The 27,933-nt window shown below is 42.2% G+C and overlaps 1 protein-coding gene across 2 annotated transcripts in view; it reads right to left on the reverse strand.

Annotated features, from left to right (window-relative positions):
- gli2a (GLI family zinc finger 2a) overlaps nucleotides 1–27,933 on the reverse strand; it is a 69,939-nt gene that overhangs the window by 17,648 nt on the left and 24,358 nt on the right. For both annotated transcript variants that reach the window (XM_047601512.1, XM_047601511.1), the window contains exons 3-5: nucleotides 12,735–12,840; nucleotides 4,979–5,184; nucleotides 1,682–1,894 (exon numbers count right to left, since the gene is read on the reverse strand). In XM_047601512.1, coding sequence (XP_047457468.1) covers nucleotides 1,682–1,894; nucleotides 4,979–5,184; nucleotides 12,735–12,840 — 525 coding nt within the window. The remainder of the gene's footprint in view (nucleotides 1–1,681; nucleotides 1,895–4,978; nucleotides 5,185–12,734; nucleotides 12,841–27,933) is intronic.

The following is a 27,933-nucleotide window of genomic DNA, read 5'->3' on the forward strand; positions in this document are numbered from 1 at the left end:
GTAGTAAATAAGGTCTTTGATTCAGGCAGAGGCTGGCCGCAATGACCATTAGTTGCCCGCCTTGGTCAATATGGTGCCTGTGCCTAGAGACCACGATGGAAGGGCCTCCAGACTGGCAGAGTGACCCAATCCCGACCACATCACTCCTAAGATGGTAGAACACTAAATAAAAGTTGGTGGGATAGTGGCAGCGAGTGTGTACGCTGCATTGAAGCAGCCCGCGGGGGTGAGCTGAGGTGGGGGCTGTGGTTACATGAGTAAACAACCGTCCCAAACAAGTGCGGGTGAAGCAGCACAGTAGCGGTCACTGAGGTGGTAGAAGGAAGGGGAGAAAAACGGGGGAACAGTGAGCAGGGGGCAGGGGGAAAGAAGGTGGTCTACAGTTTCTGCAAACCTTCCTCAACCTTCCCTTTCAGCGCTGCTGTGTTTAATTAAGTGATTTGAGCAATTTAAAAGATTAATGACCAAGAAATCCTATATCTGATAGCCTTTTTTTTTTTTCACTCGGTTGTGTTTTCCCACCTGTGCATAAAGATGGTTACATTAGTGTCTTTAAACTGTGTGACACTGCAGCAGGGTAGGCAGTGGAGTAGTTTTTTTCTTCTCTGTGTGGGTGGTTGAATGAAATAGCCAGCTCCTTCAGCGAAGTGGGTCTTGTTGCCAAGCGGGATATTTGATTACCAGTCATCGAAAGGCTGACATTCATGGACAGTTTTCTGCTTTGTGGACATTCTGTTTCCTACAATATTCATAAGGGCTGAAAGTTTCTTGGATGTGTATCATTGCCAAAACCTGCATTCCAATGCCTGACTGTCATTTCGATAGAGGGCTGAGGTTCTACCTGGCATGGGAGAATAGGCTGGCCTGTGTGAATTTGTTTGCAAACACATATATGAGTTAGGGAGCATTAATTTCTGCCTACCACTCTGTGTATTTGTGTGTCACCGTTAACCTGCAGCTGGTAAGATGGTCTACCACATCCCTTCTCTTAACCTTGCATGCAGCCCGCGAGGTTAATCCCTGCTTTAGGAGAATGACACTGATACAGAGCAGAGATGAAGCTATCAGGATACTTCTCATGCCAAATTCCCTCCGTGCTGCTCCTTTTATGGTTACCCTGAACTTTATTTGGTAGGATGTTACTCATAATAACAGTACAAACACAACATAAACCATCAGAATGACAGACTTTAAGGAGTTTTAACAAGGTACTGGCCTTCGGGCATTCCATGTTTGTGCACCCTCATCTAGCCTTGACCCCCCCGTGTTGTTTAAGTGTAAAGATCACAAGCTTTGATGTGGGCAAACCTTACACGAAAAAGCCTCAAGAGGTAAAATAAGAGGTTGGTATCAACATGCCTGGTGCTGAGAACAAAGGACAGGACGATTGTTAACTCTGGCTTTTACACTATGCTGGGGATGAAAGACATGCATATGCTGTGGTGTTACTAACATGGCGGATGAATCATTTTTTACTTACTAATGACTGACATATAATGTTGGTTGTTTTACGCTTACAGGTCAGTTTTGGATCTGGTTCAAGGTTAAAGAAATTCCAAAGGCCAGTGCTTTTTCGAAGTCCAAACAAAACAGCTCAGTGTCAATATGCCAATGAATTTAATTGAAATTGAACATTATCTTTGGTTTCAACTAGTAACATAGCAAACATTCTTGTCCTCACCATCAAGTGGGCTGATGTAATCTGGTAGATGAGCTGCAGCCGCCGCTGCTGCTGCTGCCGCTGCAGCCGCTGCGCCACTTTGCATCAGCAGGTCACCATAGGGAGTTCTCTGACTGGCACTGGCCATCAGGTGGTAGTATTCTGTAGGGTTGGCCCCAGGGGGTGGCGGCGGGAGACTGAACAGGGCACGGTCCTTCAAGTGTTCATGGGTTACTGCAGCAGAAGATAGTTGGGGAGAAGAAGTTTGCTACTCGTTGCAATGAACATACATACAACAACAGCAATGAAAATACTTGTCCTATAATAGAATACTCTACAAATGGATAACCAGAAGGAAAACATGTTAGAATTCTCAGATCACGGAGCTGATCAAAATACATTTTGGCTTTTGCTGTTCCTAAATTGAAGTAATACATTCAGACAACACTTGACATAGGCCTCAACAGAATAACAAAAAAAAAAGAGTCAAGAACAGAAAGGTTGAAAGAACAACTCAACAGAGGACATGAATGCCTGCTTTACAGATTTGTGCTTGTATGCATGCCCTGGGGGCATGAGGCTTTTGATAAAAGAAGTCCGATGTCTTTGAGGCTTTCTGAGTTATGGGAAAATATCTCTAGAGGGTAAAGGAAGCTGAGGAACAGACTGAGCGGGGCAGAGGCAGGCTACAAAGGGAAGGAACATCACAATTCTGCTGCACCTATTTAGTGTTCTGCATGTATTATGTTTGACAGGCCGAAGTCAAATACAGTGTGATGGGTACAGAGGTAGCCACACACACACACACACACTAGGGGCAGTGTGGAGTTACATACGGCTTGCCTTGGAGGGGGTGGAGAGGGGGTCACACATATACATACAAATCTTTTTAAAAAAGTCCCTTTGAAGGAGATTTTAAGAAGGAAAATGCATTTTGGAGAGTGCAGAATTCAAATGAAATCTAAACGGGGAGGGTGGTTTTGGTCCCCAAAGGGAAACACGTCCCCATTCAACTAGTGTGTGTGCGGATGAAAGTCCCCAATTGTGACATAAGTAAAATCAGACACAGTTATATTGACTCATACTGTCGTAGAAGCCTTAAGCACTGCATAAGCAGAACTCATATTGACGTAAAAATGTGTTAACACCTGCACCCAGTAAAGCCACATTTAAAAATGTCAGGAACCATAAGAGTGAGAGATGGATGGTTTTACTCTTTCCTACATCTAACTGTGCCTGTGTCCCCCTTTCCCTCCATTTCCTGCTTCCTCCCCTTCCTTTCCCCAGTGGGTGTTTGGTGGAGACAGGGGTGTGGGCTGATGGTAGATTAATATGCATGGTGGTTTCCACGAGCAAGTGGGGGTTGGGATCACTGTGGACTATTGGGGAGCAATTCCACCCTCAGCAACCTTCTGCACACATATGCGCATACACAAGCACACACATGAAGCAAAACTATAGATCCATCAGAACCCATTAGCCCATAGATGTGGTAACACAGCACAGGCAGTGTGTTTGTGTTGCTGCAGCAGCGACCCAAGCGTGCTCCTTTGGTTTCTCCATGGATGCCAAATCATGTTACCACCTCTGCAGAGTAGCATTTTGTGTGTGAGTGTTCTGTGTGTGTCTGCATGTGTGACCTCACTTATGACTACAGAGGGTTGAGAGATAGGAGCTAAACTCTCATTTTTCCCAGGAAAACCAGAAAAACGTTATGCTGTTAAGAACACAGTTCATTCATGTGCCATGCCTTTGCTTCCTCCCACAATCCAGATAAACCCAAACTCCACACCAGTCATTTAGAACAGAGGAAGCCACTTTAATAGTGGGGAAATGTCTTCAGGAAAACTCTCAGCAAGTCCAGTTGCTTTTGTTTTAGTTTAGTTCTTTTTTTTTGTAATAAGTTTTAGATAAAGCAATTTGGGCTTCACAAATGATCCTCAACACATGCCTGGCACCCAGGTATTCTTATCAGAAGTTTACATGTGCTCCACTGAACTCCATGGTTCTACAGACTTTATTTATGTTTTGCAGTCCTGCAGAGTGCCCTCCATTTGGTGCCATATTTCCCTGCCACGTTATCAGTGACAGCATCTCTTCCGCATTTCTTCCCTTGAAAGGTGGGAGACATTACTTGCCAGAAGCGTGTTCTTGGTGATTTATTGTTGCATACAGCAGGTCTTTGACTCCACTCTTTAACTTTTTGTTTGAACAGTAGTAGAGAGGACAGTTCTGATACTGTGTGAACTCAGTTCAGGCACATCTGAAGTGTTTGTCTGTGCTAATTTCCATGGTTTTCCCTACCCTAACACTACAAACAAGCAGGCAAGTTGCTTGCACCGCAAAGCATATGCCTGATGCAGCCGCAAATCACCAGCATGCGCACACATGCAAAAACACCGTCACTTCCTTGATGAAAGGTATGCTTCAGTACCTCCAGTAAGGGAATGTATAAGGTGCAAGACTAATTATCACAGTTGGTTAAATAATCAGCTGTGTAAACTGAAAGTCTGTGTAATTGAGGTGACCTGCAGCCGAGCATACAAAGTTAGTTTATAGTCCACAGGATACATAAATTTTAAACTCACTCAACTCTGATCTCACCTCCTTAATGCTAGCTGGTCAAAGCGATTACAGAATAGCTTCCATTTGAAAGATTTTCCACATCGCTTCCAGTTTAGCGTTCAGTTTGTATACATTACATACACCATAATAAGACTGAGGCATGAGTGTTCCCATCTTGAAGATGGATAATGGTGATTATAATCTAACAGGAAGTTGTTTACATGTTAACCATCTGTATAGGCATGTAAGAAACATCTGTGTGTATTTCTCTTTTTTTTTCCCAAGAGCTTTCAAATGATAAGTACTTTAAAAGTTCGTACCTGTATGTCTGTGTATATATTTAATTCTACTGCAGGAAGTTTCTAAACTAAAATTTGGCCTCTTCTTTGAGAGATTGTATTACTTCTGCTTCTTCTTATGTGCTTGTCAAATGGTTCAAAGATCTTGGGGAACGCGTTATTCATTTCTGGTGGATTGGGGAGCTGTGTCCGAACACTTCTGTAGTTAAACGAAACTGACAAGCCGACATTCACGCCCACTTCATGCTGTGATTGGCCAGGTGCTTGGCTGAGGTGTGAAAGACACATGGTTTTAACTTCTCTCTCTAGTTTTTCCTCCGTTGTCAGGCAACATGTCATATAAACTTTTTCTAGCTGGGCACAAGCCACCCTTTGGACGCACCAGAATGGAAAGCACAAAATGATGAAATGCTGTAATGTCGTGCTACAGTAAAGTGTGTGCACAAACTCTTACCTTCGGCGGGGCTCAGTCCTCGGGCAGCTGAGATCATAGAGAGGGTAGGACTTCCATGTACTGAACGTAGGTAGTGCTCCATGTGGGGGCTGACATAAGGATGCGGAGGGCTGAACGGCGACTCACCCGTACCAGCCGCTGCATGGGGTGACAGGCGGATCAGAGAAATATCTGAGATGACTGGACTGCCTGTCAGTCCTGGAGGTCTGTGGAGACAGAGTAAAAATGAGGAACATTTTAATAAATGAAACAAACGTAGAGAGACAGACAGCAAGAGAGAGAGAACAAGAAGGGGGCAGGGTTTGGAGGAGGAGGTTCAAAGATTAAGGGAAATAGTAAAACAGACGGTGTGAGATCAAGAGAGTGGTGGCAGCCAGCCTTACTTTAACTACTTGTATTATGCTTAGTTAACCTTATCATGGTGACTGTTCTTCAGTGGTATGCTCATAGACAAGCCTTAACTTCTGTTATTCCAAAAAAGTGTCTGCAGACTCAATCCAATTACACCCCTTCCCCCGCCTCAGTCCCACAGCTAATACTGTACATAATAATCCCTTTTTGTTCACCTTCTTCTATTAAGCCCTAAAGCTACAGACAAGTCAAGACCACATTTCAACTGCGAGGCTACGGGGAAGTGTATCTGTCTCTTTGGGTGGGCAAAACTACAGGGTCTCTCAAATCAGGTACTACGTGGTGCATGACAAGAGAGCACAGCTGAATGCACGAAACCTTACGTAGCTGCCTAAGGTCACCTATGGCTAGAACCATGTATGCCTGCTTGTCAAATCAGGATATACAATAAATCTTTAATCTCCAGCAAGTAATTGGCAACTCTGCTTGTAGAAACACAGAGACGTGACTGTCGTAGTTCTTGATAGCTCCAAGGATCTGAGCTCTAGATAAAAACGTCTACTGGCCCCTGGCAGTGGGACAACCCTTTGAACGGGCAGCGGTACTTCAGTCGACCTAGTTTGGTTTCACTCTGATAAGTGGTCTTTGGTTCCCTCAGTGTGTGAAGCGGAAAGGAACTTAAACTGTAAAAATTGAATTATAGGTCCTAGTTTTACTTGTAACTAATAAATGAACACTGTGTCAAATAACACATCTACAGGAGTCATATTTGGGTGAACTTAGATTGAACAAATGCTATTAATGACACCCCCGGAAGATCACATTTAGTCAGAAAGGAATTGAACTTGTTTGAAAGATTTGCAGAACATCACTTTCAGGTCTTCATGAAAGCGGATTACTGGATTACAGTCCAATAAGATGATGCAACATTTTCATTCTCTGTTATCACAAGGATCAGTTATTTTGTCCAAGAAAGAACACAGGAAAAAGTATGGACAGATATGAAGGCAGAGGGCTTTGGAAATAATCAGACTAGTGACTCATGAGAGTCCTCTCAGTGGGGTAGAGAAGTGCCTCACACAATGAGCCTGAGTAAGAAATGAGTAAAACCTTACAGGCAAACACAATGAATACTGAGGTCACTTTACTGTCAGTTGAACATTTTTAATGGTGATTTTTGGTGATTAAACTCCAGTTAGCCTGACTTCACAGTTTGAATTGAAAAACTAAAGTGAATTTATGCAAGCCCTGAAATCTGTCAAAGACTGCTTTTGTGTTTTTCTTTGTCTTAAGTCTGTCCACAACAGCCACATAGAATGCAATAAAAAACAATGCCATAGTTCTCTTGTGAGTGATCAGAGCAAATGCTGCTTAAGTTTACACTTTAGCAGCTCAATGGACGCTGTGAACAAATGAGTGTTTATGCATGTGGTTTGAATTCCTGGCAGAAATAACCGTAGGCTGGGTACACTATGTGTTTATGTGTAAGAAAACTGTAAAGAATGGTTAATCAACCCAATACAGCTATGGTAAAGTCATTTAAGGATGACTCAAAAGGACAAGTTTGTATCTATAAGAGTGGCTGATACATCTCAAGAAAACCCAGGTCTGTCACTGTGACTCCTGACAGACCTGGCAGGCCCAAGATGTGCCCCCTCCACCCCCATCATCCTCCCAAAGCTTCCCTGTTCAGTCTCTCTCGCTCTCTCTGTTTCTGTGTGGACGCCAACCTGCACCCGGCACAGCCCTGCCCAGGCCCTCACTCCATTTCCAGTAAGCGCCTGCAGACTGCTGGCCTTGTCTGAGGGCCAACTTTCTGCCGTCGGACCCACTCTTCCCCTACAAACAACCATAAAGAGCTCTCTGTTCTGGGCAGGAGGGGAAAGTGAGAAGAAACAGACGCTCCATACACAAAAACACGCTTCGTTTGGCCTGCCTCTAAGCAGCATACAGAAAGGTTGGCACTGCCTCTTCAAATTAGTGCTCGGGTGCTTCACTGATGAACTACCTGGGAAAGCTGGCACCGGTACTCCTCTTATTAGTCTAGGTGACTTAAAGCTCATCGGAGTGATTGCATATTAGAGTTCCCAGCATTCAGAAGGCCTAAACAATGCAAGAATCTGTTTAGCATGTTTCATCTTGACCTCCATTCTACATTAGTATGGTATGGTTCTAATATTCTGCAAAAGGATACTGCCAGTGTGATATATAATTTACTCGTAAGCTCCCTTAAATGATCACAGAGAGGAAAATGTGCAGAGTGAACTAGCTTTGAAAGGAAACTACCAAACCTATTTTGCAACATTTTACCATAAACCTAGATCCATCAACAATAGTTATTTGTTTCTTGGCTGCAAGCAAACCAGCCTGTTGACACGCACCACTTCAGTTGCAGTAAATCACTCGAACACTGTATATGAAGCTATGATAATACGGTCAAATTTACTGCCGTTGCCTGTCAGGAGGCTGCAAATAACAGTCCTGTCTGGCAGGTACCATTATTGAAGCCCTGTCGGTCCACCCTTTTACTGACAAGATGTTACTTGAAGCCTGTGCGTTTTCCAGAGGCTTCAGTCACAGAAGATGAATAGAAAGCTCTTGGAGGGGCTCTGAGCCTCGTGAGAGCCCTGCGTCTTAATCAGTAGCTGCCATTTAAAGAAACTTCCATCAAACCTGAACACATGGGTGGCTGCCCTGTTGGAGATAGACTAAAATATAGCAAGCCAGACATAAAGGTGCATTGATACTTGTGAAATAAAGATGGGGGGGGGTACACCAATGTAGAAGAAGTGAGTATATAGTACGTGCTTTCTGACAGGTAATTGCTATTTGTCTCTGTGTTCTGTACTGTGTGATTACATGCTCTCTGTTGTTCCATTGTTAAAACGCTGCTGTGAGAAAAAGTGATTTGGACAAGGTGCAGCTTGTTGAGCATATGAGTAACCCCATGAGTAAGTGCATACCACAGTGCATGTATATTAGGCTACTGGTGGGGAAGAGGTCATTACACTTAGTGATGAGGTAAAGAAAAATGTGATAGTGAGACTGTTTCTTTTTACATTCTAGCCAGTGGAATATTAAGCCAATGTGTGTTCTGCCTGGAAGAGTTCAACACAGTGTGCAGTATTCCACACAGCAGCCCATTTGCTAATTGTTACAGACAAGCTGCAGTCAACTGATCTAATGTATCTGGAAAAATGCCTCAAACCATACGTGAAAATTTTAATGTTCCACAACTTATTTTTTCTTTCTGCAAGTGCTAACTTGATCTATGATCCATGTTAATTACTTAACGTGTTTTTAAGATGAGGTCATATAGGCACACTTTAACTTCCCTATCTGCCTACTTCCTGCACTCCTCACTGACCAACAAGTTAGTATTTGCCTCTCTGTCTTTTTCCCTACTGGCTCGTGGTAGGATGAATTATGATATAACACATTCCCTTCTGTACTACTGGGCAGCCAATGCGATCAAGATAAATCACCAGGCTACCCCACATGGGATATGCTAAGATCCTGCCTTAGTTGTTTTTGGGGCCCTGATCAGGATGCTGAGGATTTGGACACAATATCATACTATACTCCCTGAGAAGCAGGGACCGTGTACAAAGGAGGGGCCCAGTAGAACTGTGTCAGACGATGGGATAATATACTTAAATGAGATGGGATTATACAGAGGGTAATTACGCATTATTCAGCTCCACTGCTGTCACATACCATTTGGTCTTTTTGAGTGCAAGAAAATTACGTGGAGACCATGCGATAAACCGTGAAAAATTCAGGCCATTGATTTGCAACATCCCAGTCGTTTGATTGATAGGTCCCTTGTCTTTTGAGCAGCACATTCCTGGCTGTAACTCAAGGGAGCATCCAAATTCAAACATGAGTATGACGATGAGTAGTGGCTACAGCCAACAAGATACAACATAGGACAACAACATGAATGTAAAACCACGGCTACCAATTGCCAGACTTAAAAATCAACCCCCCTTACCTACCACCCATCACTGTTTCCGCGCCCTTCCCCTCCCCATTTTAACCAAACCAAAACAATGAAGGGAAAAAACAACATCAACCCAAATGGCAGATCTGTAAACTGTGTTTAATCAACACATTCCGTGGTGTGGGGCTGTGGGCCTTGAACAGGCTGATTGCCTGGTTAGCGGGACCACATCTGTTTGTGTACAGGGGCGGCGTAGGCCACAGTTCTGCCACACAAAAACCTTGGGCATATTTCAACTTTTCAGTGCTGCAATTTGCCCCCGACTGCTGCTTCCCAAAAAGCATAAATACGTGCTGCGGAATGAGCGGGGGATCTGTTTTTCTCATCCGTTGCGTTGTCATTGAGGTTCTGGGAACGGAAGGTTGGATTTCGGATGCTAATTACCCGGCCAAACATGTTGGCACAGTGACTGGCTTTCCTTGCTTGTGGGTTCACACAGAAAATGTCCGACTCCACAATATTCAGCACAGCACATGAGTACAGTATGTAAGTCCAAATTCTACTGTCATCACATGAAAGGCTCTTTCTAATGGGTTGCAGAAGCAGATTGGATATTGCACGTTTCTCCTCAATGGAATCCTAAGTTTGTGAAAGACAGGGGGTTCACAGTGAGGAAGTCGCTACTTTGAAATCTTGAATCAAGCATTTTGAAATGTGATGAAAAATTTGCTGTTTTGACGTGGTAAACGCTGGGCAACTAAGGTTTATTCAATGTGTGCCAAGGCTTTTGAACTGAACCTGAACTGAATGCCTTTAACGTTCTCAGCCAACACCTCTCCCCAGTCAACAGGTTTGAAAAAACATGGAAAAGTCACACTGACAAGCTTGTTACTGAATACTGAACCATAAACCATTCCCAGTTTGTTCTTCAAGGCCTCATATTTAGATTACTTGGAACAGCCTTTCAGATAGGGATCATCAAGCTGTGTCTGACATTTCCTGCCATGAAATTGTTCCAACATTGATATTGGGTGCCCTTCCTCAGATTGAGGAAGGGAATTAACTTATACTTAGAAAAAAAATCTATGTATTGATTAATAGTTTTTATGTTACTATTATAATGTCTTAAGTGTATTATACAGGTGTTGCGTTTTATGTTATAATATACAGGAAGCTGTGTTTACTGTTTTTTATTAGTTAATTGAAGGGGGTGGGATTTAATAAGGTAACACTTCTACCCTCCTTTTTGATCTTATAACATTGCATGTAAGACGCTGTATCATTTTGGGAAAAAAAAGGTTCTTTTACGTTGCTGCTGTTGTTATTATCATTATTACTATCTATTATTACTTTTTTTTATCTTGAATTGAGCTGTGTAGTGTATATGCTATATATGTGGAGTATTTACTGTCACCATGGAACTTACTATATCCAATGACATAAATCGCTGATGCCAAATGAAAATCCAGTCAGATTATATGTCAGTTCAGTTAGATTGTGTACAGCGGTGAGAAAAACCCACAAAATCATATGCACTTGCACTCAAAACAATACACAAAACACACCCGGGCCTATTGAGCCGCACTAGCTTGTTGCGATGTTTTGCCAAGGAGCACGGTACAAGTACAGAGCGCTGCATTGTCTGCATTACAACAGCCGTGATGGAATAACCTGCATAGTGTATTATTCTGCAGCTTATGTTACATGCAAACAGTAATGAAGTGGGCTCTGTGTGCCGTCAACACGATCCTTCAGACAGGAAGCGCGAGCCTGGCATCCTGCAACCAGCCACTGATAAAGTGTTGCCACCAAGTGCCCCGCACCGACACCCTGCTCCATTTCCACGTGACGGCGCGGTAATTAGGTGAATTTGGCACGGGCTGGGTAAAAGACAGCTAGATCAAGGCCTTGATAAATTAGGGGGAGAACTCTGTCAGAGTCACATCACATTAATCACAACAAACCGGGTGCAAAGCCACACACTCCCCCACACTCCTCTCCCTCGCTATGCCGGTGATGAATAGCTCTGCCTGGACTGTGTATCACCTGATCTTGCTGAATTTAAATGTAACAGCAGAGTTCTCACCAAACTTCTATTGATCTCTTTCCCTTGTTCTTTTCCTGGGTTCTAATATTTAAAAAAAAACAAACATATGCAGGCCTGGCTATGTCAAGAAGGCCGGTCTTTTATGGTAATGCTACAATAATAAGCCAGAAAACAAATCAATGTGTTCTTTTTAGGTCAGGTCACAATACAAGTTGCAAAACTAAGTGCACAACTGGACTTCAGACATGTTAATATTAAGACAATGTTCTTTGTTATTCTTCTGTAGGCTAGAAAAGATTTATTGCTACAACTCATTCTCAAGCAGATCGTTTTTAACTTCTTGCGACATTGACTAACACTGGCTTCTTCTTTTTTTTTTTTTTAGGTTAGTAGAGTTGTTCTACTACAGGCAATGTTTCTTGGCAGGCCCAAACCGCGAAATATCTGGAAAGGAGATGGAAGGGGAAATGCAAACAGCCTCGTGTATTGGTACTAATGTGGCTTGTCTCTCTTCATCACATTTTCTCTCTTGCTCAGGCTGTTACAGATATGACGTTAGCGAATGAACCGAATCTGTTGACTGGCTCTTTAGACGGACAACGGGAACCGAGTTGAACTTGCACTCTAGTTTCATTTTTTTACTGTGTTTTACACACAACTTGGAGAACAGACACAAGGGGAGGAATGAGGAGTCGGAATTGATTAGGATTCAAATCTTACCATATCATTCCCAGATGAAATGAGTGCTTCCCAGGCTGCCATCGTACAGGTAAATACAGAAAATATCAAAATGAGCCAGTCTTTGGAATGGCTCTTTGAAAGGAACGGATTCACAAAAGACAACTCCCTTCAAAGAGCTGTGAATCCCACTTCTACTGTCTATCTGACCAACAGGACAGAGCATTTGAAATCAAGTCAACAAATCATAAAAGGTGCCTTTTTGTTAAAGACATTATTTACTCAGATGAAAAATCAGTATTGGTAAAAAAAACAACTTGGAATTTGTTGGTTTAAAAGGCACAGTTTTAAGACCATTATGAATCTAATGTTTTAAATTTACAAATTAATTTACACACAAATTAATTTACACATAAATTAATTTGCTCAAAAATTTTAAACTTAGCTGATGCTGTTTCTTTAGCTGATGCTGTTACTTTATTAACCTGTAAAAATGCAGTTTCATAATTTTCTCACTTAACTGTGCAATAAATACAGGACTATCTCACCTTATATTAAAAATGTGTCAGTGTATTCATACTCTGTTTCCCCCAAATCCTCTCCAGTAACTTAAAATACAGTCCTATCAACGTGATTCATGTTTTGTTCCGTAGGATGAGTGTATCATGTAAGGCACCCACTGCTGGGCAACTCCTCGTTAAGTAATGTTTATTAAAGAGCAAATACTGGATACTTACCCATGCATAGAGTGGAGTGGGTGTGGCTCATAATGGTACCGGCCCTCATGGTGCCGCATGTCGATGGGGATGGGTGTGTGAAAAGTGGGGAAAAGGTGGTGGGTGCCTGTAAGTGCAAAAGAGAGGGAATAGTTTCAGCACTGACAACTGCATTGCTTAGAGTTGTATAAGATAATAAAATAATACACTTTAAATATAATATACTAACTAATGCCCACAATGCAGTACAAGATGCAACTACCATTTTACAGTTCCCGTAATCCACCAGTAACTGAAACCTACACCGTTTGTGGCTTTTGCCCCAAGAACTGTATGTTCATTAATGGTCTCTCTATCCAATGAGACCAAAGCAGGTTTTACACAACAAATAATGTTTTTTTATGTGCCAGACAAAGAATGCCCAAATCCACCATTTCCTGTCATAAATAGTCTGATGGCTTGGGGCATATCTCATTAGTGCAACACAGTGGATTTTCATTAATTATTGTCATTACAGCGAGTGAGTGGGAGACCATTACTGTCTTGATTTAAGGAGGAGGATAACTGTGATCACATACAAAGTGTGTGCTAATTCTCCCCAGAAAAAATAAGCCAAAAACCACTGCTACGGAAGACTTTGCAGTCGCCTTGATGGGGAAAATTTGGTCGTGTGTGTTCACTGTGGGGGAACAGAGACAGACAGAAAAGGAGCAAGGCAGCTCCCTTGGGGTGATCTGTAGTTGCTATTAGGATTCTTTGACCGTACACACGCCAGCAAACCTGGGACCTCGGAGGTCAGAGGTCAATGCTCAGAGAGAATGGATCATTAGCTCTACGTGAGAGGAACACTACCATTTGGTATGGGGGGGGTGGGGGGTGCCTCGTTTCATACCGACTTGATGCCAATATACTGAGGCTGTTTAACCTCAGCATTTCTGCACAATATATGTTTCTAAAGCACTGATATAATCAGAGCAACAACAGTTGTTCCAAAATTTCTGTTTGATTGACTAAACGTTTTAAATCCGTTCCGCTTTGCATTTTTTCCCGTTGCCATACCAAACTCTATCTGTAGTTTTTTTTTTTCCACATTGAAAGCTTGCCAGGAAAGGGACTGATTAAGCCTATTCAGCCACTGGGGGGCTTTTAATGTGAACCATTTGCGTAGAAAGCGTTGGGTTTCACTGATGACATGGGTAAAAAAAAAAAAAACTATAAAAAAGTATAAGCAAGCAAAGTACGTACGTGGATGAAATGTTGTTTCTATTAAGCTCGGTTTAAGTACGGCACATGTTGAGTAGAATAAAAATTGCACTGAATTAATCAAGACATCAAACGGCTCATTGTTGTATATTTCAGCACACGGCATTAGGACACAGCTTAGTTATTGGATTCTCTTTTTAGTGTTTGCATTTTTAAAAACACCTTCCTGTTTGTGTTGTGTCTTGTCTGATTCACTGCAGTGAAAACAAGGTGTAACCGGACTCTGTGCCTGCAGGCTACCATAGAATGCTGGATGTTGTTTTTAGGCGATGCCAGATACAAAGACAGTCATTACTGCTACTTAACCCTGATTGAGCCTTTTGTTACTGTGACTGGGGCAATCACCATGACGCTGTACAATCTTGTCCTTAGCTAATTCTGATGGGATTACACGTGACTTGGGAAAGAGAGTCTCCCTGAAGGCAGCTCTGAACTGTGAAACATTTGACTGGTGTGGAATTTGTTTAAGAGCAGGCATTACCCGTCAATGATTGTTTTGCCTTTAAAAACTCTGACAACAGATGGGGCCTGGCATTGCCAAATTTGCTGAGATGTTGTTATGTTGGGTTTTGCGGCAGAATTACTCAAAATATTCTTGTGGACTTTTTACAGTCATTATAGTCACTTAGACTAAAAATTAAAAGAGCACACCATCAAACATGAACATTACCAAATTCAGCTTAAAACATGATTTGTGTTCCCAGAGGATTTTCTGGGATCATTTTTGCACTGCAGAAGACGTAGACATCGTAGCCGACTTGCATGGCAGTTAATAAAGACCCTGGCATTTTTACAAATGACTGGATGTCCCCAGTGAAAATAAGATAACGGAAAGGTTGACTGAACCCAACGAGAACAGTGAGAACTGACCATGAAAACAAAGTGAGTTGTAAAAATCGGTCTCCTTTTCTTCTCGTCTCCTCTTGCCTTTGAACTCAGAAGGCCCATGCTCTGGGTTTCTATCGAGATCTACGCCACTGGAACTCAGCCAGTGACCCTCCCTCGCTTTTGTCTGGGAGACAGGCCGCCAGTTCAGAGTCAGCTTGTGTGTTGCAAAGCCAAAAGAGGCACCCAGTAAATGAGTAAGGGGCACTGAGAGCTGGGAAAAGGAGTTTGAGCTTTGTTTCACAAGTGGAGCCAGAAGTTCTGGCTTTGTCTGAGGGGTGGCCCCTGCTTGTGCTGCTTGGCACATCTCTGGTAAAGAGGGTGGGGAGAGCACAGGACGAGGACACTAGACCAGACAGCAAGGTTCTGCTGGAAGTCTTTTTTTTTTGTTTGTTTGTTTTCAGATACTGGAGATTAAAGATTTAAATCCAGCTCCTTTTCTTTACTTCAGGTCCTGAAGTGCTCCATCTTAATGTTTTTTTAATTTTCGAATAATGAAAAGACCAGCGTTTCTTCATTAAGGCATGATGGTCAATCGATTGGTGAATTTTAAACACAAACGCACTAAAATTAACAGAACCAAGCAGAAGCTCCAGAGGCTGAAAGCTCCCCTTGCCCCCCTCCCGGGTTAGTGCTGCTGAATGTGAGGGTGATAAGGGCTGAGCAGGACCTTCCATCACCAAGACAGCTGCATTGTGTTGTGGGCTGCAGGGACGACTACCAACAGGTACACGGCTGGGAAGATTCACACGCCTCGGTCTCTTGATTTACTGCCAGTCCGCCCCCCTTTGGGTACGTTGGCATGCAGGGTTACTCCACCCTGGGCTTCTCATGTCAAAAACAGTTGGAAGATATTAGTACAACTTGTCTCAAGTGTAAGGCGCATAAAACAGAGAATAGAATGGTCACTATTACAACTTTAAAGGGTTGCAAAGTCTTGTGTGATAAGCCCTTCGAAAATCATGGATATACCACTCAAACTGGACTTCCAGGAACAGGCTTGACACGGCCCACTCTTACTGGTGAAGTCTGTTTTATTATCAGGGCTGTCAGAGTTGACATGATATTAAAATGTTAATACAAATTCCATTTGAGGAGTCATTTATATTAGACTCCGAGACAGCTCTGTGAGCAGCGAACTTCCAACAGCGACAGCAAAATCTGGTCCACATTGATTTAAGTATTAAAAACTTGAAAAATATCCCTTTAAGGTGTATTTAGAGCAGATAATAAAAGTCTTAAAATACGGAACAAATGCAAATAAATATTAATAGTAATTATTGTTATAAACACAGAATTGCATATTTTTTATCATCAGTTTTATTTGTGTACCGAAACAGACACATATTAACATCTGGATGTTAGGAATACCTTTCAGGTCTGTAAGAGTGTGTACAGCGTATCTTAGATAATGCATAGTGTGGAGCCTGTCATGATAAGTCTGCTATGTCTTTAGCCCATTGGTTCTTTTATTTTTTTAATCAAAGGCCCTATTCTACAGTAAGTGATAATTTTATATGTTTCAGTCCATTTAAGCACTCTAAACAGTACACGCCTATATTATAAATAAATCCAGCGAAAAGGGACCTTTAACTGGATTTTTTTATTTTATTTTTTTTTTGTTGTTGTTCTTTTGCACTATATCTTCTCAGATCTCCCATAATGTGTTTGTCTTAAGACTGAACGTATCCGTGCCTGTTAGCCCCTATAGTGAGGCTCCAGACGTGGCAAACATACTGCGTAGCAGCAGGAAGAGTCCCACATCTCATCCTTTTTACTTTGCATCTTAATGCACTGGTTTGATCTCCCGCTAAAGACAATGCCAGGTGTTCAGTGTTAACAAAGGCCCCTTCGAGTCTCATGACTCAGAGAAAGAAGAAGGAAAAGCACTCTCTCATTATGTCCAAATTAAGGCCCAGATTAGGACCATGCTGAAGTGGAGAGCAGAGTGGGCTCATGTCTTTGAGGAAGTACTCAATGATAATAATAATAATACCCCGAGAGGCCTAGGCCAGGAATAATTTTCAAGGGAAAAAAGACTTTGTCGTGCATTGAAAGAAAGAGGCAGTGAGAGAGATGAGGGTGGGGGCTGTGGGGCACGGAGGAAAAGAAGGAAGTGAAGAGCAGAGGAGTAGGAGAGGTGGGGGTGCAAGATTCAGACAGGAAATTCCACCAGAAGAAGTTGGCCTGGGTCCTAACTACACAGCGCTGTGCCAACGGCTATACACAAATGCTCATGTGCTTGCATACACACTCACACTCACAATTATACACACAGACACTGATTTGTTCTGCAGTTCAGTCTCAGTTAGCAACCATCAAGAGAAACGCAGACAAACACAAACGTGTTACTTGGAGGCTGAACAGAAATGCCTTTTTAAACACAGACACACACAAGCCACACTACAGCAAGTGCTATACCCAAGGTTAATAAAATAAATAAATAAATAAATAATGTGTGTTTAGACTAATCCGGGAATCCTGAACTACGCTCGCAATGTGAAATCTGCAGGTTTGGTTTGCAAGACGTTGCTTCCTGTAGGGCAGTACATGGGCGAGTGATGGCGACAGAGGGATTAGAGGCTTACAAAAGAGCACAAAACCACTGCCTTCTATGAAAGGAAGTCTTAACAGGATGGCTCTTTACTTTTAACAGCCCTCAGGGAGGGTAAAATGATACCTTTTTTATTGATAGGAGGATTTTGGGCAGAAGGTAAGTGGATTAGGACAATGGTCTTCGTAATGACACAAGATGGTTTGAGCGGAAATTCATTAGTCCTTGTGAACTCCGTCTAAGTCTGTATATGTTATGATGTACACATCAAACACTCACTGCCTGGGAACACTAACAAAGTTTTTTAAGGGGTTTTGTGTGAGTACTGTAAAGATGGCATGGTGCTTCAACCTTAACTTTATTCGGCAAGTTAGCAAGTCAGATAGTTATAGTTTTAATGTAACACACTGTGTATTTGCAGTCAGGGTTGGGCTCAGTATTGGAACTTGATGTTCGTAATGTATCATTTTCATCACACAATTACAAGTATCTATTTACAAATTGGGTTTTGATAACATGGAATATATGTGAGAATTTTTCTTTTTTTAGGTACTAAAAACGGTCTGGTGGGGTGGGCTCCGTGTCTCTTAGCTCTGTTTTAGTCTCCACTGGCTTCTGAGAAATCTCTAGCCACACTATACGTATACGTGATACTAATTTTCATATTGACAACATGCTCATATAAAAAACTGATTAGTGCAGCTTTGCTGCGCAGTCCTTTTTCTTGTGGTAAGATCCACATTCTTGAGTAAAATTATTTTTTTTATGGTACACTTGATGAACATAGGCAAGTGCATGATTAAAATCTAGGAACTATAAGGCCTTGGGCTTGTTTTCAACATCTCGTCGACATGATGTCCTCATTTCTCCTATCTCCACACCCCCATATGTGTTGTATCATCTTCAGACCTCTGCTGCCTCAGTTCCTGTCCCGGCGTGTTTACAGATCCCACTCAGACGCAGCTGCCTTCTCTCTTCTGTGATTTGTCTCTGTCAAATTTGGAGGGCTGCCTTAGCCAATCACTCCTTATTCTCAGCGTCAACCCCTTGAACCCACCACCAAAACGATCCATCACCTGGGCTACAAGGTGCTGCAACACCTCCCGTAATTGTTCTAAGGACTGAGCGCTACCAGGACCTTATCTCACCTAGGCTGCCATTAGCCGGAGGTACTAACGACCCCTCGGTGTAAAATAGCTGCCGGGGGAAACTCAAAGGCACAAGAGACCTTTCCCTTTGTCAGGCACTTTCATCTAAAAACTGCTAATACAGTTCTGGTTTTGTCATTTTGTTTTTGCTAAATATCACTAGCAAAATGTTATGCATTGCGAAATTCTTCATTAAAAACGGCAAAATTAGAGTTTAAGGATTTCAAGCAGTGATATAACCACTAGCATCAAGCTGAATCACATTGGAATTATTGCCTAATTGGGCCGGGTGTGTCCTGCGTGGTTCTGTGCAAGCGTACAGGTAGCTCGGCTTAGCGAGCCTCGCCATGTGGCGGGAAGTGGGCTTCTCTGTGAAGACTGATGAGGTGTCAGGAAAATCAGCTTCCTGTGCAGACTTCTGATTTATTGGCTGGCCACTTTAGAGCACAGGTGTGAGGCTGATCAAGTAATTAATGCACTGGGTTTGTTATTGTTGTGGTTATGATAAGAAAAACTGCAGGTCATGAGGATGCGCGGGCAAACAGGATAGGCCCAGTCGGGGTTTGCATTGAGCTGTAGACGTATTGAACAGTGTACGGGTGCTGGATTTACTAGTGAGCTGTCTCGACAACGTATATGTTATTCTCACTTATCCAAACAATACGGAAGTGGTTTGTTTCTGCGCAATCTCATGCTCCTCCTTCGCTCAGTTCCGAACTACAATTGCTTGACACTTTCTGGCAAGTGCAAATGCACCAATCAAGCCAAGTCACTTCAAACGGCGGGAACTCAGAGCTTTTCTCTGTCTCCCGTGAGCCCTTTAACCTCTCCGACACAGCTGACGGAGAAGCTGCCAGTTCACACAAAGAGCGTCCTCAGCGCCCTATGACGACATTCGTAGCGCTAGCTCAGCGCCCTCGCCCCCACCCACCGCCACCACCGACTCGTAAACAAGGCGTTTTTCTTTAAAGGGAAGAACGGAACGGCAGAGGAAGTACCCGAAACAGCACACAATGTGGGAGAAGGAGGCAGTGCACATCAATCTAAAGCCGTCTCAGCTGGGGTTCACCCCGAGGTGAGGCACCCCCCGGGGAGACGGCTCTCTAGGCCCCCGACGAGAAGCTGGGGAGTATCTTGTGGACAGACCTAGCCTGGTCTCCATCAAACTGCCACGGTGAATCCGTTAGATGTGTCTATGGTATTAACAGAGGGATACACAACATTTTTCCCCTTTGAACAATGAAGGCACATTATTTGAGACACAGATGGCCATAAATTCATCCTGAGAGGAAATGCCTAATGTTTTAGACTATTTGTCTTCTTAAAAATCTTTATACCTATCAGCGTGGGAATTTGGTTAAACAAACAACCGATATCCATTCATTTAACTGTGACATTAATAGCAGTTAAGTTTACAACACGACTGAAAACATGTGGCCCGTTTAGGATTTAACATTCAGACGCAGGCGCAAATAGTCTTCTGCTCTGGCTTAACGTGCATTTGCATGTAGAATAAACGGACAAAAACACTTAGTCTACCAGATTTCTGAACCTGAGTGCAATCTGTCATTTAACTTTCAGACTGATTTCTCTCTAAGTATACAGTGTGTGCTATACTGTACTTAATTCTCTGGAACGTTTAAAACAAACTTCAGCTCTCACTAAATGACCCTTCTCTGCGTGTCACTGAGGTTCAGTTGAGGGTTAATAATGTTAAAGAAAAATAAGACCGTGAAGAAATTGAGGCCAACACAGCTGACTGTTGGTGGTGTTCATAACACAGGGCAGAGCATCTTAAGTGCAGGCCCCTGCGCTCTCAGGTCAGCTATCCCGATAAGATAAAACATTAAGACTACACTGTTTATATACACACAGAGAGACTTGCAGGATCTCATAAACCCCCTTCTTGTCTGGCCTCTTTCTCCGGGGCAGGATTCAGTGTGGAAACTCTGGGAATTGGTTTTAAACCGCTAACAAGAAACAGCTGTGAGGCAGGTCAGAGGGCCTTCAACCAAATGGATTGACTCTCAGGTGTTTTTTTTTTTTTTGCTCCCCATGCTGACCTGCTCTTTCTCTTTTCGTGAGGTGGCTCCCATTTTGGGGTCCGTGTTTTACAAAGAATAAAAAAAAAAGCTGATGTCACCTGTTTTAAATGAAATATGTTCATCAGTTTGATATTTATCAAAGGCGCCTTCATTTGACTGAACCTTGTGAAGCCGAATGCCTCCTCCGTCCCCATGAAAAGTGTCTCAGCCGGCTGGCCCTCTCGGAAACTTGCTCTGGATAGCATAATCAGCGAAACACAAACACAATATCTTGTTTCAGAAGACGTCTTGGAGTAGTGTTTCTGGACGTTACGGGGTGATCTGTCTTGTCGGCTCAGTTTTAGAAAAATCTCCTCACCCTCTTGGATTAAATTACCTTTCAACAGGAGTTTATTTCGCCATTTAGTTGCCCAGAGCCATTCATGAAATAGTACGCACATCATCTGCTTTGAATAGTGTATGACAGACAGTGTGCCCTATGGTAGGCCACACACCCCTGCTGTTTTAAGTGATTTACTTTTTAACGAAATGCAATTCATCGTTAAAGGAAGTTTCCTTTGCTGTCTATCTAGCGAGGGTTTAGCTAGCTGGACCGAGTGAATGAATGTCAAAGGTACACCGACACGGCGGCTTCAAATTTAAAGAGAGAGGACGCTCATGTAGTGATGGGTGAAAATGAAAGGAAAAAGGAAGTAGAAGAAGGTTTTAATTACTGAGGCCACAACCCCATGTATGTTTTTAATGCTGCTCTGCCTGGAGGTAACAGGATTACCACAGGGCGCAAAGGCAGAGAAACTTCAGTTGTGGCGATTTCCTTTAATTAATTTCTTTCTCCAGACAAAAACATTTTGTATTTAAAAAGTGAACAAAGGTTTTAACACCACCGCTGCTGGATGACGTTATTCACTAAGAGGGAGATCTGTCTCCTCCCCGCAGCTATGTTTTGTAGTAAGCACGGCGCTGCGAAAGTGATCAAACAGCGAACCAGCGCTCGCACCCTCCTGGTTGTTCTGCAGCCTGGAGCGCCACTGATATGTTTACTTTGCCTTAATGCAAGCATGGAAGTCAAATAAACAAGGCGCCCTATGAGTTACACATGTCGCTTTCATCAGGCCTTCAATGCCAACAGGGTCGATCTGTTTACAGAGAAGCAACATTGAAAAAAGAAAAGGAACCTGATCTGTGTTACGTGCTTGTTTTCATTAGAACATGTGTAGGAAAATGGAAAGGCCGTCTCAGAGAGGTGGAAAGCTTAAGTCAGAGAGGAAACGGGAAACACAGAGGACAGCCCACGAGAGAAATGACACTTGAGATGCATACAAATCAAAGGAAGATTTGTGTACTTGGAATCCTTTTTCTTTGTGCGAGTGTGTGTAAGTGTGTGCGTGTGTGTGCAGGTGCCTCTGATGTGAGCATGGCTCCTGACAGTTAGCAGCAGGCCTGACAAAGCCTCTGAAGGCTCCAGAGACTGGAGCGAGCGGCCAGGACATTACTCAGCAACAACAAACAACAGCCCTCAAGATAAGGAATCGTTTGTCACTGGAGCTGCACTGACAAACAGCATGCATTGTGTGATAAAATTAGCCGACACGCCGCATCCCTTGTGTGACACTCCGAGACTTGAGTCACTCCGGGGTAAGCCTGTGGGGGAATCTCCTTTATCTCATACTTTTATGGATACTCTCAGGAAAGGCAATCATTAGGAAATTGTCAGTAATTTTGTAATGTAATTTTTAATTATATTAAAAGCTTTGCAATAAGATAAAATAAGGGAATAATACATTTTATAAAAATTCTTCTTTTTTACACTTCCTAGTTTGTAGTTTGTAGCCACACAACATGGGCCCAATTTAACCAAAGGTTAACCACCTACTGGGGGGGCAACCCTAGCAGAGCAGCTGGCCCTTAATGGACGCCTTGGTCAAAACCTCTTCAGCAATAACTGTTGAAACAGTGGAAGAGGAGTCGCTTTCCAGCAGATTTGACCAGAAAGCAGAACAACATATATGAATACAAAACAAGAAATCTAAAGGAATAAATCATGTTAAAAGCAGGGAGCTCCATTCAAAGTCGTTTGGAAATTGCTGATACCACACTTCTAAACATGGCATGCGTAGCATGAGGGCCATGCTTGCCATGTTTAGAGGAACAAGCCCAGGAACCAATTTAAACTTCATCCAAAAGTTTTGTTCACACAGTTCTGACAGAGGGTGAAGAGAGGGTGAACTGCTGTCTGTTGGTAGTGAAGAGCAATACCAGTTTAAGATGCAGTGGAAATTCATATCTGAGGCACACATTAGTTTTGATACTATTTCTCAAGATAAGATTAGATTAGATTATTTGCCTCTAAGAGCAAGGCCAGAGTATGACCTTTCCTGGCCAACTGCTTAACCAATTACTATAAATGCCTAACTCTTGCATACAATTTTCCTGGACTAAGTGATTCTATATTTTCTCCCTGCAGTACTGATTTCTAAGAATACAATTCAGCTGTAAAGTTTATCCCAGTAAAGCTTTGTTATAATGTCCCATTTTATGATAATGATAAGACTATGGTATTGGTGCATCATAGATGAGCTATGCTTAGATTCAGTTTAAAGAAATTGATGTGTTCTTTAGTGTCCTGTGTTATTCAGTGTTCAATGTACTCATTCAACTCATATGCATGGCCATTAGCATTCACAAAAGATCTACTTTTTATAAGAGACACTTTAATGTGACGATTAAACAATTAGTGACAGGTGTAATTACTCATCAGAAGACAGCAAAGGGATCGTGAATCTAAAGGTTACATCTAACTTCAGAGCTTCCATTGTTCGTAAGTATAAAGTAAGACAAAAAAAAGGCTTTAACATTGATCCACTAAATTCCTACTGGAGCATACTTTTTACTCAGACATCTGGAATGCATTGTGTGTTAATTTACTGTACACTACACACGCAGTGAATATGTCAAAATAAAAGAATTCGGTTCTGTGGAGAATTGGCGATGACAGTGACACAATCAAGCAGCTGAAAAAGTAGCTAAAGCGTGCAGGTTCTGATTAAGGGCGGACCGAGTTGTGATTACACAGTTTTGAAATGGTTGGAAACACAATTTTGGTGCATCTAAAATTTCACAATAAAAAAATCAACGGGAAATTAATAAGGCAAATGTGTTATTTTCTGCATGAAGCACTATATTTCTAGCTTGGCGCAGTCTGGTAACACCCCATAGGGATTTCATTATACTACATGTTTCAACCAATGAATAGAAAACAAATACCTCTGCATGCAAGTGGGTAATCCAACAACCAATCAGAGCCAATCATTCTCTAAAATTCCTTAATCACTGTTAACAGACATTTGAAGTTATTTGTCAATATATTTTACGACATAATTGTGCTGTAAATTGATCATCACCTCACAAAGCCCAGACAAATTATTTGACTGGCCTGGCAGATCTTTGCCAGGGCATAATCAGGTCCCGACATAGCAACTCAAGACCAAACTTTCACCACTTTTTTAAAGGGGACCTGTGATATGTGAGTATTACATATTAGACAATTCCCCAGTTGTAGTGATACCTGCACGAACTGTTAGGGAGTAGAAAAATAAATGTATTGGCAAAACATACGTATATGTAATGGTATTTAGTTACATTTACAAATTAAATAGGTGGTAATCACACTAGAATTGCATTGTTAACCTGACTACTTAAAACCAGGCTTATTTTCATCCAGCTAAAGTTTAAGCATGTTTGTTAAATTGGAAAGCATAGCAATTTACCTACTTAGCTGAATTTTTAGCCAAAAGTTCACATTCTCACCATGCGAATTGTACAGCACTAGCCACATGTTTATTGAGGTTCTGATGATATGAGCGTACTCATTGAACATGGAGTCGTTGAACTGAATCACTGCCGCAACAAAAGGTTTCTGAGAAAAACTGAAGACACTGGCGGTTAAATCATTTCCCTCAGAATATAACTTTGATTATAAAAGTGGGATTTTGTCATTTTTTTTGATGTTTTTGAGGGCTAAAATAAGATCAGTTGAAGTAGACAGCTTATGGGATGGGACACAATCGAGCAGCGACATAGTGAAACAATTACAGTGGGGACTCATGCCAAACTCAACTCCAGACTCCAGACCAAATCCAGAGTAATGCACACTTATCTTGATTTGATCTAAAGCACAACAGCAACAACAAAAACAACTACTGATGGAGGTATTATCTTGTTTTACTATTTAGCTGGTTTCTTTTTTTTGCTATGTCAGACATTTTCTTCCTAGAATTTGGTCATTGAGGCATTTGTCTTTGACATTGCTGTGATTAGAGGCAACCCTAACCCTAACCCTTTTCCCTTTGCCCCGCTTCAAAGCCTCAATCTCGGAGCACATTGAAGTTTTAACAATCCCTTCCTGGCTCTTGGTAATGACCCACATGTGGCACAGTTGTGATCTTCATCAACCAACTCTTGTTCTTTGTGTGAGGAAAGAGTACCACATGTTGCCACTGTATTATTCTTAATCACTTTTTTCCATGAACCACATTAAGCATTCACAACAACTGCCATATGAAGTTACACTGTCTGCTGTGGTTTCAGAGAGGGGCGTGAACCATGACTCAGCAAAGTCATACAGAAAGTGATTGCTATTGGCTAGTATCTGCATCTCCTTGTTTCCCATCTCTCAAAATCCACCAAATTGTTAAAGCTGTTGTATAGTAGTCTGTAGTCTTTATAAGAAAGCTGTGTAGGATTTGCAGTATTCATTATACCTAACCCTACATACGATTGTTTTCAGTTGAAGCCCACACACCAGTGGCACTGAGGCATACATTGCTGAGATGTACCATGTCACACGTGAAACACCGTTGTCCTATTTCAGTCCATCCAGCACCAATTTGACACTTCAGAAAAGATGTGATTTTTCTATATTTCCCCCATGTATTGGTGATGGCTCTTCTTCTTGTGTGGTGTTGTAAGTGTGACAGCGGTTGAGAAGAAACATTTATTGGCGTTATGTGGACAGAGCTTAAATGTAAAAGCAAAACTGTGGCTAAACTGTCTAGTGAGAGCTATGCTTACCTGCCTAGGATCTCGTAGATATGTGATTTATTTAAGTAAGTAAAAATGAAGTAGGTGCAGTCAGGTTCATTATGAGTCTGAACCATGGCTGTGATCTTAAATAACCTTAACCAAGTGTATAATTATAACCAAACCCCTACCGTCGCAAGTCTTCTAAACAGTTGAACTTCACAGTTTAATTTCACCCAAACAGTTGAAGAAAGATAAATATATCGATACTGCCAGAATTAAGATTTGTTTTATTCCCCACAGCCCTGAAAATCTGTCATAAGCATTACACACTGTGCAATTCAGAGATTGGCACATAATTTAGCTTCAAGTGTCTAGTCTCCAGCAGAGATGAGGATCATGTGTCGAAGCTCTGCAAAGCTCACGTTTTTTTCCAACACCACCGCTCAGCACTGATATTATTTCTTTTCAAACTTGCTGTGTTCACTCCGGTGCAGATTTTTTCATTTTATTGAAATGATGGAGCTCCATGTGAATTGGAACATGTATGTCTACAATAGGTCTACAATAATTTAGAGACCTATCAAGCCAAGAGAGGAGAAGTTCTTTTCTACAAAGGCAGCACCGAAAGCAGATCTCTCTGCCACAGGGCCTATGGAGCTCGGTTTCTAGAGAGCAATAGTCCAGCCCAAGCCATCTGATCTCCCCTTGTCCGACCGCCGCTTGTCAGCTCCTATTAGGGCCAGCAGTTTCCCCTGCTTACATGTGGTACCCATCACCCCAGACCATGAGGTAGCGATCCTGTTCGGCTTCTACAGCACCTGGCCCCAAGGGACACTTGGTTCACTCAGTTCTGGGATCACCTCAGGTTATATGTGCCGTGTTATGACAGCCTAATGGTGCTAGTAACTGCGTGGCAGGAGAGTGAGGGAAGGAGGAGGAGGAGGAGGAGGAGAGATTTAGAGGCTGGAAGGGAGAGGCGATGATAATTGTGCATACAGACTATCTATGACATCTGTGACGAAGATAAGGCTTTTTGTAATGTTTATTACTAGCATGGCTAAGACATCGAACAAAGGACAGAGGCAAGATTGTAAATGTTTTTGTGACTGTACCTGAAACGTCTGTGTAGCGTGCTAACAAAGCATATAGAGATTTTCCCACAGTTGTAGGGACGTCAACATTTTTGCCATCAAAAATCCATTGGGTCTTCACTTCTTCCAATGTTGGGAGTACACAAAAACTCTTGCGTTCGCGCCTGCACACACACTGCAGACCACTTGGCATGCATTTTAGACTAAGCAGAAGCTGCTCCATATGGCTACCATTTCCGCTTTGCACTCTGCTCACCTGAGGAGCAGCAGGTAATGAGGGGGAAGGGTCATGCTCATTTTTAGCTTGGTCCGTTTTCTACATTGTAGTTGGTAATTCTTACCGGTTTACAAAGCTGGGAGGCCATCTACGATTTGTTTTACACTTTTGAGTTGTGTTCTGACCTTTAAATACAATGATCCAAATGCCATGAAGACCATGCAACAGATGTTCTAAGCCTAGAAGTTTGAGGTTTGCGCTTTAAGGTATGACTTTCACAAATAACAAAACCAATATTTGTGCATGCCAATTTTTTAAAGAAATATTTATGATTAGAAACGTTTCGTGAACTTGCTCTGATTACCTGTTATTTTTTTTTTGTGTGTGTGTGTAAGAAATGAGTCACCCAAAATGAAAGCCTTCTATTATTGTTGTTACTCTATCCACCCTGAGGCCAGGTTCTGGGCAATTACACTGTCTCCACGGCTAGGACAAGCTGGCTAAGCCAAACAGTCAGGACAACACACACACGGATATGCACACAAGAGCCATTTCACAAAATCACCAGCAGTCTAGGGTTTAGCTAATTTAATGCACACCTGTAAAAACAGCTTCTCTACACTTTCCTTTGAATGAGTCAGTCATGGTATCCAAACGAAGCAACAGGATGATCTTACAATACACTAAATTAAACTTTCACAAAAACAAAATGGCAAAATTTTCCTCATTGTCTTATGTTCTCAATGACCTGGTTCTATATAATGAAAATGAGGATCCCATGTGTACTTCTTCAACGGGTTTAATGGCACACAGTTATATATGTGATAACTGAAAGACGGTCAGAGTTCCTCTCCTGGTTGTAAGCCCTGATTGTTTTCATTATTGGGTAATCTACCAGCCATTTGTGCCATCTTTTTGTGTAACATGTAACAAAATGTTAAACTATCGCCAGAAAAGCCAAACTGCCAGCCCGTACTCAGATCTTGTTTATCACC

The sequence above is a fragment of the Mugil cephalus genome, chromosome 12 (genome assembly GCF_022458985.1).
Source record: "Mugil cephalus isolate CIBA_MC_2020 chromosome 12, CIBA_Mcephalus_1.1, whole genome shotgun sequence".
NCBI lineage: Eukaryota > Metazoa > Chordata > Actinopteri > Mugiliformes > Mugilidae > Mugil > Mugil cephalus.